This window comes from Temnothorax americanus, unplaced genomic scaffold, assembly GCF_048541705.1.
Source record: "Temnothorax americanus isolate GAGA-0224 unplaced genomic scaffold, ASM4854170v1 Scaffold21, whole genome shotgun sequence".
NCBI lineage: Eukaryota > Metazoa > Arthropoda > Insecta > Hymenoptera > Formicidae > Temnothorax > Temnothorax americanus.
The window spans coordinates 510,137-524,779 of record NW_027509349.1 but is presented as its reverse complement, the minus strand read 5'-3'; the positions used below and the strand labels follow the sequence as shown (position 1 = coordinate 524,779).

General features: G+C 38.4%; 2 protein-coding genes and 1 long non-coding RNA gene across 5 annotated transcripts; all 3 read right to left on the bottom strand.

Moving 5' to 3' along the window:
• Positions 1-745: 745 nt before the first annotated feature.
• LOC143897769 (uncharacterized) lies at positions 746-7,808 on the bottom strand. 3 transcript variants are annotated; one of them, XR_013256994.1, is made up of 5 exons: positions 7,621-7,808; positions 2,347-6,598; positions 1,233-2,126; positions 987-1,133; positions 746-887 (listed from the first exon to the last, which is right to left on the bottom strand). It is a non-coding gene; the product is annotated as an uncharacterized LOC143897769 (long non-coding RNA). The 3 variants fall into 3 exon arrangements; XR_013256995.1 differs by having other exon boundaries at positions 1,233-2,876; positions 3,021-6,598; XR_013256996.1 differs by having other exon boundaries at positions 1,233-5,210; positions 5,346-6,598.
• LOC143897766 (uncharacterized) lies at positions 6,495-7,614 on the bottom strand. Its single transcript, XM_077406654.1, has one exon. The coding sequence runs from the start codon at positions 7,571-7,573 to the stop codon at positions 7,082-7,084; it is 492 nt and encodes a 163-aa protein (XP_077262780.1). The 5' UTR covers positions 7,574-7,614; the 3' UTR covers positions 6,495-7,081.
• Positions 7,809-12,548: 4,740 nt separating the features above from the next.
• On the bottom strand, positions 12,549-14,200 carry LOC143897765 (splicing regulator SDE2). The gene is made up of 2 exons (XM_077406653.1): positions 14,001-14,200; positions 12,549-13,551 (listed from the first exon to the last, which is right to left on the bottom strand). The coding sequence occupies exons 1-2, from the start codon at positions 14,190-14,192 to the stop codon at positions 12,820-12,822; spliced, it is 924 nt and encodes a 307-aa protein (XP_077262779.1). The 5' UTR covers positions 14,193-14,200; the 3' UTR covers positions 12,549-12,819.
• Positions 14,201-14,643: the final 443 nt, after the last annotated feature.

The following is a 14,643-nucleotide window of genomic DNA, read 5'->3' as shown; positions in this document are numbered from 1 at the left end:
CGATGAAGGTCCACGATGATCCTCTTTTCCGACAAAGTCCCGTGATGATCCTCTCTGCGATGAAGGTCCACAATGATCCTCTTTTTCGATGAAGTCCCGCGATGACATTTTGCAATAATCCTCTTCTCCGATGAAGTCCCGTGATGATCCTCTTCTGCGATAAAGTCCCACGATGATTTTCTTTTTCAACGAAGTCCCGCAATAAAATTTTGCAATAGTCCTCTTCTGCGACGAAGTTCCGCGATAATTCTCTTCTGTGATGAAAACCCACGATAATCCGACGATAATCTCTTTTCCGACGAAGTCCCGTGATGATCCTCTTCTGCGATGAAGTCCCACGATGATTCTCTTTTTCGATGAAGTCCCGCGATAAAATTTTGCCATAATTCTCTTCTACGATAAAGTTCCGCGATGATTCTCTTCTACGATAAAGGCCCACGATGATCCTCTTTTTCGACGAAGTCCCGCGATGATCCTCTTCTGCGATGAAATCCCACGATGATTTTTTTACGAGATTTACAATATTTTGTAAACAACGAAATTTTTTGATAATTTCATCTTATGATATAGTCCCGCGACTATTATTAATGAAATCCAATGTTGAGAACTCTTTCTTATGATGATTACATGACGTTCCTCTTCTACGATAGAGAGTCTCGCGATAGTATTTTTCACGTTTCTTTTTGCAACGAATGATTTTCTTTAGTAACAAAATTGCATAATTTTTTATACTGATTTCTGTAAGTAATAAAATCCCACGATTTGTTTCTATAGGAAGATTTCATGATGATCTTTTACAACAAAGTCTAATGATCTTCAACGATGGTCTGATCTTCTACGATGGTCTTGTGATTTTTCACGGATGTACAGCATTTGAAGAAATAAAACTGCAAAAGAAACAAACATTTTTTATAATTTCTTTTACACAAAATGACAAATTTGAATATTTAGATATAATCATATTTAATATAAATAAAATCGCTTACTTTTTTTAGAAGAAAGGGTATGCCGTTTTTCTGGAACTCTGCTCAACAAAGTCTAACGATCTTCAACGATGGATCTTCTATGATGGTCTCGATGGTCTCGATGGTCTTGTGATTTTTCACGGATGTACAGCATTTGAAGAAATAAAACTGCAAAAGAAACAAACATTTTTTATAATTTCTTTTACACAAAATGACAAATTTGAATATTTAGATATAATCATATTTAATATAAATAAAATCGCTTACTTTTTTTAGAAGAAAGGGTATGCCGTTTTTCTGGAACTCTGCTCATTTTGCGCCAGCTGTTGAAAAACCCAATCCCTTGCAAGTCCTACGATTCTATTTTCCATCGGAAATCCTCTTTTGTGATGAAATCCTAGTTGACGAAGAATCTCGCTGATCTAGTGGGCGGTAAGTCACATATAACGCAAATTCTCGTGTGTCCAGATAAGAAAAACCTTTAAGATCTCGAAGGCAGCCAACGACAAGAGAAATCGAGGACCAAACTCGCAAGCTCGCGCAGTCGAGCAAGTGTTTGGAGAGCCAGCGCTGAATTCGAAGGCGGACGATAAATCACGACATGGTTGACCATCTTTGGTACCTCTCTAAAACACTCCGTTAGTAGGAAAAGTTTTAGAGACGGATAACTCACACGTCCAAGGTGCCCCTTTGGTCTCGATGACTGCAACTCAGGAACGAGAAGAAAAGTGGGATCGAGCCTCTTCGGGATATCAAGAGAAATACAAGGCTGTTCATGATGACGCAGGAACGGAAGTGCAAGTCGTTTTGTTCACGTTTGTACTGTTGCTCTGTCCAACTCCATTTTTAAAACGCGACTACTTTATACACAGGTATCTCACACACTCTCTTCCAATATTCTTAAATATACATTTATAAAATATGGAAAAAAGAAAAACATGAATATACCTCATTAAAACCAGTTAAGATATATACGAGTCCATTTAGATCCAAATATACTAAATGCAAATATAACGAATGTACTAGTAGGATAGAATTGGTATAAATCTGAATTTTGATATATCTAGTTAACGACTTGATCTAATTCAATAATCCAGTCTATAAACTTGCATTAAAAGAAAATTGACATGAAATTAATTTTTACTTCAAATCTTCAATTAACTGTAAATATTAAATCATTCTAATTAATCTCACAATGAGAGCTAGCAGTTCTTTAAGAAAGCCGATACTAATGCTAATCTCTCAACGTTCAATAATTAAGCAATCGCTTAAAAAAAGCCAACGCTAATTTTTCGATAATTAAGCGATTAAAAAAGCACGACGGCAAAAGGTTCTTTTCTGGAAACCGTTACCTGACTGAAATTCTGCAGCTGTTGCTTACCTCTATCACTGCTCTATTCCGTAACAAACTATTATATATTATATTTCATCGAGTCATGCTATCGTCTTCCTTTTAATTATACCATTAATTATCTCATCTTCTTTCTAATTAACTCTAGTGAAGCCCAAAATCTGCATTTTCGGTCCACACGAATCCACGTAACTTATGCCAAACTTTCGAATTTGCATCTTCTTCGAAAAAATTGTATTTTTCAACATCGCCCTCTGTTGCAAAACCTAAAGCTATCTCTTGAAGAGACCAAGTCCTTGTTGAAAGATACGATAAGACATTTTTGGCGATACAGCTTGCCAGGAACTTTCCACAGAGGAACTTTGATACTTTGCACAATCTCCTCTTTTAGTATATCAATTTTCATATATTTCCTTGCTCCCCTAGGAATATGGTGATACGTAATATATATGGTAATACGTCACATTGCGAACCATTGCCTTCAACCATCAAACCATCCTACATCCGTGACTAGAATACATTTTGAGTGTAACGACCGTCGTGATTTAAATGACTGCTTTCTGTGAAAAAACAAAATGATATTTGACCCTTCCCCCCCATGAGCGGTATTTTGCCACCCACATTATACATCTTCCAGATGTCCTAAAAAATGACCGTAAAGACCTACATATTGACAATCATAATTAATGAAATATTGTATATACCTTTCTTTCTCTTCTAAGAACTTTTAAAATCAATATCTTCATAAACAATGCGATAGTCTTTTCCTCTTTTCGAGTTAGACCATTTCAAATTAATTATTTGTTATTCAGTTTTCGTGAAGTACCCTCAATTCTTTTTATATATTGCTCCATATTTGACAAATAGGTTGTCGCGATTTCTTCTACAAAATAAAAATTTCGGAGATACACGCACATCGCGACAAGACAATTTCGTTCTAACTAAATTAATGATGAAAATGAAGTGAAAAAGAAATCTCCGAAACTGTCTTCGGATTCTTGGACTTCTAGATGTCTACAGATCCTCGAATGTGCCTTCCAAGTATGTCTCAAGTTCTTAAATTGTGGAATTATTGAAGCTTTATATCCTTATATCCTCTTTACGTTGATTGAATGCTTAAACTCCATATCCTTATCCTTAAACTTAATTCATCCCGAGATTTTCAAATTCGCAGCTCCGTGGGCTCGGCGTGTCCTTGCAGAGGTTTCGTGCGGAAGTAAAATTACATCTCGCCAAACTAACTGAAGTATGGGACATCATCGTATCGTCACATCATGTGATATCAGCAATTATATCTAGTAATCTTGTGCCACCTCCAAATACCCTCCAAGCGCATTCTTCTTCATCGCCATTGTGCAAAGCAGCATCTTCCTATGACTCATAAGAACATTGTTTTGCCCCCGTCCCCCCTTCTAACATTTGCATCCGCGAGGTACGAGATACGAGGTACAAGATACAAGGATCAACGATGATCCTTCGTCTCTCGTTACCTTTATCGTTCTCAAGGAACACGCAAGTCCAGCGGTATCTTCCGATGATCACCGAGCAACGTATCGTCCTACAGGTTGTCGAATTAGATGTGCAGATAGTGACACGCCGGGGCCATTTTTCTAATCTATGAAAGGTTTAGATCTAGTTCTGCCGCCCTGCTGAGTGAAACACAAAAAGAGAAACCGAGCAAAGAAAAATGCAACAACATATAGATATATTATGATTATGATATAAGGAACGATAGCTAGTTACGCTAGCAATCACTCTCATTCTCATTTTCTCTCTTTCAAGCCGTCCATCAAACCAAACCTCCACCTGGATGGTCACGTTCAATAAACTGCATTTTACACGTTTACGCCACGGGTACGATCTCGAGCAATTTAAACCACATTCCTCACGGTCTGCCAGTCGAACGGGACGAGGGATCTTCCAAACGCACGCAGCTTTCTGTCAATCAAAAAGTTTGTCTCACATGTGCACCCCTCCCCCCCCCTACCTTCTCATATCTCTCTTCATCTCCATAAAGAAAATTCTAATGTAAAATTATGTTATCGAAAGAAGAACAATTGAAAATTTTGTTACCATACAAACGCCTCATACCGAACTGGAATCGTCATCTCAGTTTACCACGTAGTACACCGATAATTACCGGATAACCAGTTTAAAAATCAAAATATATACATTTCCAGGTTATTTTTTTACCGGATCAATAGAAAGTTCCGCCCATTTGGTATTGATTTACTCTTGCTATTTGTGATATGTGTATCCTTTTATATATATATATATATATATATAATATCCTTCTTTTTCCTTTGTGCGTTCATGTACGTTTTTTCCCTCTTCATATGTGCAATCATTTCCCTCGATTCATTTCTGGTATAAACTTAAATCCTTAGAGTGGCAGGCTAAGACCGGGATTTCGGAATCCATAAAAATACCCTTTTTAAATTTTTGAATTTCCTAGACTTCAATTCCGAAAGCTTTGGATGATCAAGATTCTTGGACGTACGCAGGACGATTTCTCCGAGTTCCAGGGTACTCGCTCTCCAAGCTCTCTCGAATTCTCGAATCTTCGAATTTTTTACAATGGACATTAATATTGCGATATTGCGTTTGAAAGATTAAGATGCATATCGTCTATTAAAAATTGAATAAAGTTCAATCCCTAAGTTGAGATCAATGTTACCGAGTCGAGATAAACCTAACGCTTCCACTTCTCATATACAAACGTATACTCTTGCGCGTATACTCTCTTTACATCGACAATTTTTCGCATCCTTCGCTTGCGAAGTCCCCGGTATCTCCCGAACGCCTCTTACACGCTTCAAATATCTAAAACACACGCGTCAACGTCCTATCCTGGTCGTGGTCTCGGCACGGTCGAAGGCAGGTTGAACGCAGATCTATGGACACATTATTATGGCAACGCCGAACAAGCGTACAGGTGACATCTTTTACATCAAACAAGAGAAATATTTCGGTAACTCAAATAGGTTATTCGCATGCTTGCATGACGAGTTACCTTACTTGAAGTATACCTGCAACCTGTAGGGTAAACGGGTGCAACTCCGCATCATTATCCTACATTACTCAACGAGAATGTAACTTGTTCTGGACCTGAGAGAATGACCGATTCGGGAGAGTGACGGTTCACCGCATGAAAGCCATGTTTTCTCATCGTCGTGGGTTATCACGAGCTCGGTATCACGACGATTCGTGCAGAGGATAATTTTGCTTGTGCGCCGATTCAACCAGCCTCTAGAAACACAGACTCTTTCCCTCCCTCTCTCACTCAAAACGCAGATATACTCCCCTATGGCTCTCTTTTCTTTCGCTCGTTGCAATCTTATAGGTACGCTTTCTAAGCCGGTGACGACGACGTCGTCGTCCACCCATTGGCAGCCGTAGCCCTTCGTTCACGCGATAAGATGTATTTTCTATGGATGCTTATGTGCCAGACTGAAAACGATTGACGGCATTAATAAGTTGGTGAATACAGAAGTTAAAAAACAAAGTAGTTCTACATTGTTACTTGCAAAATGTATTTATTTTACACTCCTCTCAATACTTCTCGCCTCATCTTCTTACGTAATCTGTATCACAAGGTTTTGTACTTACAAATGTATTTAATAAAAATTAAAAGTATCACAATGGCTTTCGGCTTACAATAATTGAGATCCTTTGTCTTCGTTACCTTGATCCTAAACAGCATAAAACCATCTTAGAAATACTGCGAGAGAAAAATCCATCAATATCGAGAGCTGGCCTGGTAAGTTGTGATTAATACGTAAAATTTTGTAATCGATTAACGATTCAATAAATAATAAAATATCTTAATCTTTTCTGAAAATTGATCAATTAATCATTATACTGTTTAGGATCAAGAGAAGTTAAATGTTACACACCGATAGAATTATTATCACAATGCAAGGCAGTCTTACAATACATCTATATGATTTTACAGATTTAAGGAACTTGAAAGTACTTCTAAATAAAAAGTATTTCAACGTGAAAACTTCTCCTCCTTTCCGCGAGTATTTTACGTTAAGTATATACACATGTTAAAAATATATATAAGACAAACTCTAGATAGTGAAAGTACTTTGGTTTCGATACAGTTACAAACCAAATCGACGATCAGGCAGGAGGGCCGATGTGTGTGTGTGCGTGCGCGCGTACGAAATCCCAAGGTATCGCCTGCACTTGATTACAGCAACTCTTTCTCTCTTTCTCTCTCTCTTTCTCCCTATCCCTTTCTTTCCACCCGCATCCGCCATCTCAAACGGTGAGACTGCAAGTAAAAAATACCCAGATATATACCAGGGTAACCATGAAACTGCAAAGATTGCCGCAATGCTGCAGGACTAATTGGCCAAATCTTCTAGGATACGCCGAGGTCGCCTCCATATTGAACTCCACCCAGAATACATTGACTCAGACCTCGGCTCGCGAGCCGACCATTTCCTATTCCGCCTGAGCAAGACAGAAGAAGGGGGGGGACAAGCAGAAGAGACAGGTGGCACCATCCATGGATCGTCTTATCGGTACACGTTCGTTATACAGCGCGCCGCAGTCGGATTAAACGCACTATTGGGAGTTAATGCGACGAAAAATTTTTGATGGCGCGGCCCCCTCGGTTCAGACAAGCTCGGACAAGCCTGACGCCGTGGCGAAGGACGGGTAGCCCTTCGCTGAGCAGATCCCCACGGATATAACGCTCCAACGACCATTCATGGGGGAAACACAAGACCGCATACTCTCCACCAGCTTCTCGTCACCGATGCACGGACGTCTTGACTTCGCTAAGCTGCTGCAGAAAGTCCACCATGCTGCTGAGATCCTCGTACAGGTCGTCGGGCAGGTTCTGCCGCCAGAAATTCGTGTCCCTCAGGTTGGAACACTGGCCGTTCATCTCGCACTCCCGCTCGGTCGCGTTGTACCTGCCGCAGCTGCCGTACTCCACGCCCTTGAGCAGATGCTTCCTCAGGCGTCGCCAGCGGGCTATCCTCGACAGTTGTTTCGCCCGCAGCTCGTACTCCGCCTTGTGCAGGGCGTGCGTCAGCACGGCCTCGACGCGGAAGTCGCGCTTCGGGCTACGATGGCACATGAGCTTCTTCTGCCGCACAGTGGTGATCCAGCTCGCGAGCTGCTCCGTGTGGCTCGGCTTCCCCATCTCGATCTCCCGCGGCCGATCGCGAATGTCCCGCGCGACTGACGCCGACAGTTGCGTCACACTCCCGTAATGAGTAGGAACTATCCGCCCCATCCGTAACAACTAAGGTATTTTGGACTAATTATCGAGTTAAAACCAACCTGTATCTAACTCGCGCCTAGTCGATCGCTCTCGCCCCAGCGAACACGGGCATCCGTCCCGTCTCCGTCGCCGCTTGCGTTGCGTTGCGTTGGCCCTGGGAGTGGCCGGGAGGGAGGCGCACACGAGCGAGATCCAGCCACACCGTTCGGAGATGACTTCGGCAATGGCGAATGGCGCGCGGCGCTCCTGGTGGGGCTTTATATACCCGACCGGCCGTCGCTTAGGCGTAACCCTCCGCGCTGGCGCGCGAAGTAGTTCCCGGTTTGCGACGAAATATATGCTCGACGCCGCGAATTTTTCACGTTTTGGCGGCGCAGTTCGTTAATTTGGGACAGACAGGATCGTTTGGGGCGGAATTGAGCGCGAATTATTGTTTGGGAGAAAAAAATCGATGCGGCCGAGAAAACGGAGCTGCGGCGTAGGAAATGTGTCGCAGGGCGCGGCGCGGTCCCCTCTACGTCGCAGCTGCCGCGCGTATACCGTTACGGATGAAACCATGAAACCTCGACATTCTCGACGTCGCCATATCTTTGGAGACGTACAGTCGGTCGCAAAAATTTATAGATTTGACACGGTATATAAAAGGGAAAAGAAAAGGAAGCCAGAAAACACACACACGATTTTATGTTGTCGTTTGCACGCAAAATCTGTTTCTTCGCAGCTTATATTATATATTTTCTGCGTTTAAAATGGAATAGGTCGCAGGGGACGTTGGGGGGAGAAAAGCACAGGAGAGATATGAACGATGAAATAATTCGGTTACAAAATGTCAGAGTTCCGCGGAATTCGTTCATGGGCGAGCAATATATTTCTAAGGATAGAATGTAAAGTGTCTCACGAAAATACGTATTTTATAATATTGAGCGTATAACTATGTGGGAGACTGTACGGCGTAAGATATATTAAATGTGAAATAATTTCATATCAATTAACTCTGACATATAAATTATAATTATTACATACTTCCACGTTTAAAAAAAATTTAGCTCAATCTTACACGGCTAATTTTTTATTAAGAATATTCTCGTAGCTGAATTTTATCTTGTACTGCACGATTATATCGTTCGAGATATATATTTTTAGATATTGAACTTTATCGTTTGTCTGAATCTCCAATAGTAGATATATTTGCTAATTCGGCTTTTTCTTGACTCAAGAAAAAATAGCCTTGAAAAAAAAAAAATTTGTCATAATATGTCCATATAGGTTTTCTTTCTCTTCTATAATCTTTATTCGTATATGTATAAGAAAAGTAATAAAAAGAATATTTTAAAAAAATTAGGAAGATAACTTTTATCTTTTTTTACAAAAGGTAAAACTTTATCATCTTTGTCTGGATCAATAGCGGGCATTACTGTATTTAATACTTGGACATTCGGTTTTTTTTTGATTTTTATCTTAAAAACAAAATTATGATAACACACCACACACACACGCACACACGTTGCAACACTATTGGGAATAACATGAGCGTTTAAATTAGTAAAAAAGCAGCTAGCCGAGCGAATATTGTATATCATTGAACGCTTTATGCTTTCGAAATCATTATTATAATGCTTGTTATAACAGAAGTTGTGTACTACAAAGTATCATCGTATTAAAAGTATAATTAATATGTATCTTCTTGATCACTAACAACATATATGGATCTTCGGATAATACATTTAATATTATTAAATTTATACACCATAAATAGACCAACAATATTTGTTGGCACTTATTTAGAAAATAAATTAATGTAAAATACATGTAACATAATTTATAATAAATCTCAATAGCTTGAAAGCGAAGACGAAACATGTTTAGGCAGCTAATTGTGAGTATATAGCTGCTGCGACAAAGCAGGCAGGTAGAAATTTGCCGTTCCCTCGGCCAGCTGCTTTGCCATTGTCTGACGCGAAAACCAAGGGTATATACGCTTTTATTCTCTATAGAGAGAAAAATAGCTTATCTGCTGTAGAAGAAAAAGAAGCCCTTTCACCGACTCAGGGTCACGGAATTTGAATTTTTGCAGGCCTAAACTACCAGAATTTCCAGTACTTTCGATCCAATTCTTTCTCCTTAGACATCCTACGTCTCAACATACGTGTGCGTATAGTAATTGTGTCTGTGTGTATGTACATATGCCTAAGCACGTGCGTACATGCTGTTACGAGACGCACCATAATATTTCGAAGTATTAGGAAGGATAGAACACCGTCTTCTCGACTAGGCTTTATTTAGACGACGATATAGACGAGATCGCAGTATAAATAATGCGCTGAGTCGAAGGAGAACCAAGTTTGAACTCAAGACCGGATCTTCGCTTAATAAAGCAATTTTTCGTTGAGCAATAGTCATTTTATACAGACAGAAATACAAAGGGAAAAAAGACATATACGGATATATTTATATATAATTATTTATATTATATTTATACCTTTTTAATGTTATATAAATAAATTTTTTACCGACAATAGTAAATCCTATCGGACGATTTTAGGAAGAAACTAATTCCTGTCCTTAAGATTGCAACATGGATCGCGTAATAAAAAGTCTAGCATTATATTTAAGGATATGATACTGTATAAGACATTATTTGTTAAAGAATCATCTCGGAAAAGTTTCGAGAATATTAGTATTTTAGAAAACTTAAAAATTTTACGATAGCAGGTACGGCACGTAACAGAGAGTATGCGTAAAGTTTAAAGACCATTTATAAATGGATAAAGACGTATTTGTGCTTTTTCGAAAGTAATGTGATGACGCACTTTGCCTGGGATGAGTCACTGGAAGGATCTCGATTGCTCATGAAATTGTCATTTTCATTCGAGCATCCCCTCCCTCCTTCCGTCATTATTACGAACGGCTCGAAATAATAATTAGAATATAAGGAGTGTCTATGATATAGCAAGAAAATTTTTATGCTATCTCAGGCATTGTCGACGTACGTACCCGGTAAACAAACTGCCCGCAATATGACGACAGATTGATAGCGAGTTTGCTCAGATATCAGCGACCGCGATCCGATATCGTGTTTGTCTGCATATTAAACTCGTGTTTTTTGCAGAATCTGTTGATATAAACTGACAGCAGATTATCGGTAAAAAACCGAGCAGGATTCGTCATTTCATGAGTATTTAAAAAAAACATTTGAAAAAATGGAATATACATCATTTAAATGATTATAAAACAGTAGATTTTGCTCAGTTTCTGCAGTCAATGTCATTATATTCTACTAGCAGATTCTATACCTCGGCTGGTATTCTATTGACAAAATATGACTAATAGCTTAATTAAGGGGAAACGGGAGATATGTATAGCGGTGAAAAAAAAATCGATGTTTGCAAATTATTGTAGTATAATTGTTTAGGCGTAGAATGCCGTTGATCTCATTAATTCGCAAAATTCGCCAGGTCGTAGCTGAAGGTTCAAAGCGACGCAAAAAAAAAAAACTGGTTTTGCACGTAACGGACACGCCAGTGAATAGCTGCGGACGTCTATTGTTACTGTAGGGAGTCTTCTTCTTCTTCTTCTTCTTCTATGCCCCAGATGGATTTCTGGCTCCGCCCTACTGTAGGGAGTCGTTTCTTTAGAAATATAGGATGTCTCGGAAGAGTTTTTTTTAACCAGATTGTGTACCTACCGTTCAAAAAGTTCTTATGCCATCGCTACAAAAGTAAATGTCGTAATTTTATAACAGTTTTTGTAACAATTAATTAGTTCTTTCGTACGATGCAAAGGCTGTGGGAAAGATTTAAGATTCAGCATAGGTTTCATAAGAAAAGTCTTGCAAAGAGAAATAAATTTACACGAATACAAATATCTCAAATCACGATTTGAAATAAAATAACATAACTAACACACATGCGTACGCGCGCAAGTTTAACGATATTAAATTAATATAGAGATAAATAAAAAATGAACATCTGCGCAAATTTTTTATAAAATTTTAACAAGGTTAAGATCCTGCCTAACAAATCGGAATGTCAAAAAACGACTGTTCAAGACCCGTAAAATGGTTTCTGCAAATGAAATTCCTACATTGTCCCCGTCCTATAATTTAAACAAAATTAATATTTATACGGCATGTAACGACACCGCCGGCAGGGTAAATATTGCACTTCAGAAACGTATAAGACACAAAACTTATGAACAAATCGACGTAAAATCACGATCTCTCTGACTTTTCCAGTCTAAATTTTGCAAGACTTGTTGCAAACGCCGTCGTCGTATTTGCCCACGAGCTCTCGCAAGATGTAAGCATAGTTCTTTTAAATATTGTATATTATATATATATATATATATATATGTGTGTGTGTTATATTTCATATCTACAATATTTATCCCGATACTTTTATATTTAACATGAGAATATCACCTAATATTTTTTTTTGCATATACGCGCGCAATCACCTGAGGTATATTTTACACCCCAATTAAAAGTCACTATTACAATATTAACTACATATTGTACATATATTATATTACATCTACAATTTATTAGTATTTGAGATCATTATGTATATAGATTTACTTAATATTTATTAGTAGAAATACATAGATTAGTAAAAAAAAAACTACTGTAATCGAGCTTTATTTTCTCGCTGCTGGAGTGTAAAAATCACCCTAGGTGTTTACGAGTTAAAAATTATATTTATTAATTCGTAAAGTCTCAATAAACTTTACAATTGAAGCACAGTTAAAGATTCAACAAGAAATGGGGAAAGAAACAGCAATTTCGTCCTTATTAGTGCGAAGTACATCACGGAGTTTTATAGTTGGACAAATGAGTACTTGTCCACGGATGATTTCTTAAGATCGATCGTCGCATCGGCGATTTTATTTGCAATCGGACTAAAACTCACCGGGGAATTGAACGCATGGAATTTATCAAGAACCGTTGTTCGATAAAATCAGAGAACTCCTCGAAGAAATCCAACCATCATTTGAAACAATATATGATTTATTGCAATACCTTATAATGCTAAAACAGTGTTATTACACGAAATTTGCTTGAAACAATTATTTCACATCGTTAAATTTTTCACTCTACTCCTAATTACTCATTAATAAATGACATAATAAATTAAAAATTAAATTTACCATATTATTCCCGACACTAAGGCTATTATATAAATCGATATGATATGAAGCAATCAATCTAACTTAATAGCATCATATATAAGTATAAAAATAATCATTTACTTTTTGTACATTTACGTTCGGGACTCAATGATACATTTTGTGTTCACTGAGTCATTACTCGCTACCTTGTCATTTATCTGATTATCGATCGATGATGCAGAATGCTCGCTTTCTGTTTTCTTGATGCACTCATCGATATTTTCGGTATCGTCACTGGAACGTCCGCTCTCGTCCGATGCTTGTTCTTTCGCCTTGGTTCTCTCTACGGGTAGTGCCCCATCCTCGTCGTCAGAATCATCAAATTCGTCGGAGTCGATCTCTAAATCTAACATGATCTTGCGTTTATTAGGTTTATCGGTCTCTTCCCGTTTTCTCTTAATACCGGACGTGCCAGCGGCTTTAAACCCTTCCTCCACGGCGTCTTCAACTTTCTCGGTCAGCTCCGCGCGCTCCTTGTCATAACGCTGATCTTTGAACTCGTGCCTCGGTTCGGCGCACAGCTTTTCCAATTTCCTCTTCCTGCGCTCCACCTCCTCCTTCTCCCTCTTGGCCTGCTTCTCGATCCAAGCTTTCAACCTCTTCTCCTCATTTATGTCGCGCAATCTGCGACCGCTGAGATCTCTGCAGGCCTCGCGATTCGTGGTCTTCTCAATCTGCGCGCCTATCGCGCGTAACATAGATCCAAAACCACCTTTGCCACCCAACAGTCTTGGGACCACGGTTGCATGGCCGTTCGGGCAGGTATCAGCTTCCTGTAGGAGTCGACCATTGTACAAGACATAATATTGTTCGCGTGAAAGGCCCTGAAAACAAGAATTAATCAATTAATAATCAATAAATGTTGATCCTTTATCTTAGATTTTGATAAAAGTACAATTTGAAAAGTTAAAGTTCATCTGATGTCTTTTTGTATAAAAGCAAAGGCTTGGAGAAAAGCGTTGTTACTCCAACAGCAACTAAATGCTAAAGATACATCCAAAGATTAGAAAATCTGTCATAACAACAGTTTCACAAAAATATTTATGCAATGCAACTGTTGCACATTTTAATTTTGATATGTCATTGTTTTATAAATAAGCTGAATGCTAGACGCTATTATTGTATGAAAATCAGAGTGATATTGCAGATAAGAAATTATAGAAATATAATTATACTTGTAACTAAAAAAAATTTTAAAGATAAAAGTGAAGAATTTAAGAAGTTTAGAAAGTGATTAAGATTTAAGGTTAGGTTTCAATATTGGTCAACTTACCGTTGCTTCCTCGACTGCTTGTTTTAATTCTGGAACAGAAATCGGCGTGTCGAAGCTGCATTTCACGGAAACTCCCACGATCTCCACGTTCAACATTTTTATTTGTATAAAATCTGCTTTTAAACTGCGAAAGGTAGACGAGCGCGAAGTCGCGAACCGACGCGAACGACAAGCTTTGAGACAAGAGTCCATAGACTGACCATGACATGACCCTGCGCACAATATATATAGAGCCCATATTAGAAATAAGAATAAAATTAAAAATTAGGAATTGGAATTAGAAATAATAATTAAACGAAACGCACAATGGAAAAGAATAAAATATAAAAATAAGATATAAATATAGGAATATTCTCACATTTATATATCCCAATATTTAAAATATTTATTTTGAGAATATTTATTTATATATCCTAATATTTAATGTTTATTCCTAATATGTACTAATATCGTGTGCAGGGCCTGATTGGCTGCGGAAACTGCAGCTCGGTAAACGCTCAATAATTTTTTAATATGATTGGTTCGTGCACTTAGATCCTGCGAAGAACTAAAGGAAAGAATCAATCATATTAAGGACCGCGCCCTTACAGAAATTTAATACTGGAAGTGATTATTTTTTTGGCTAGTGATTAATTATTTATTT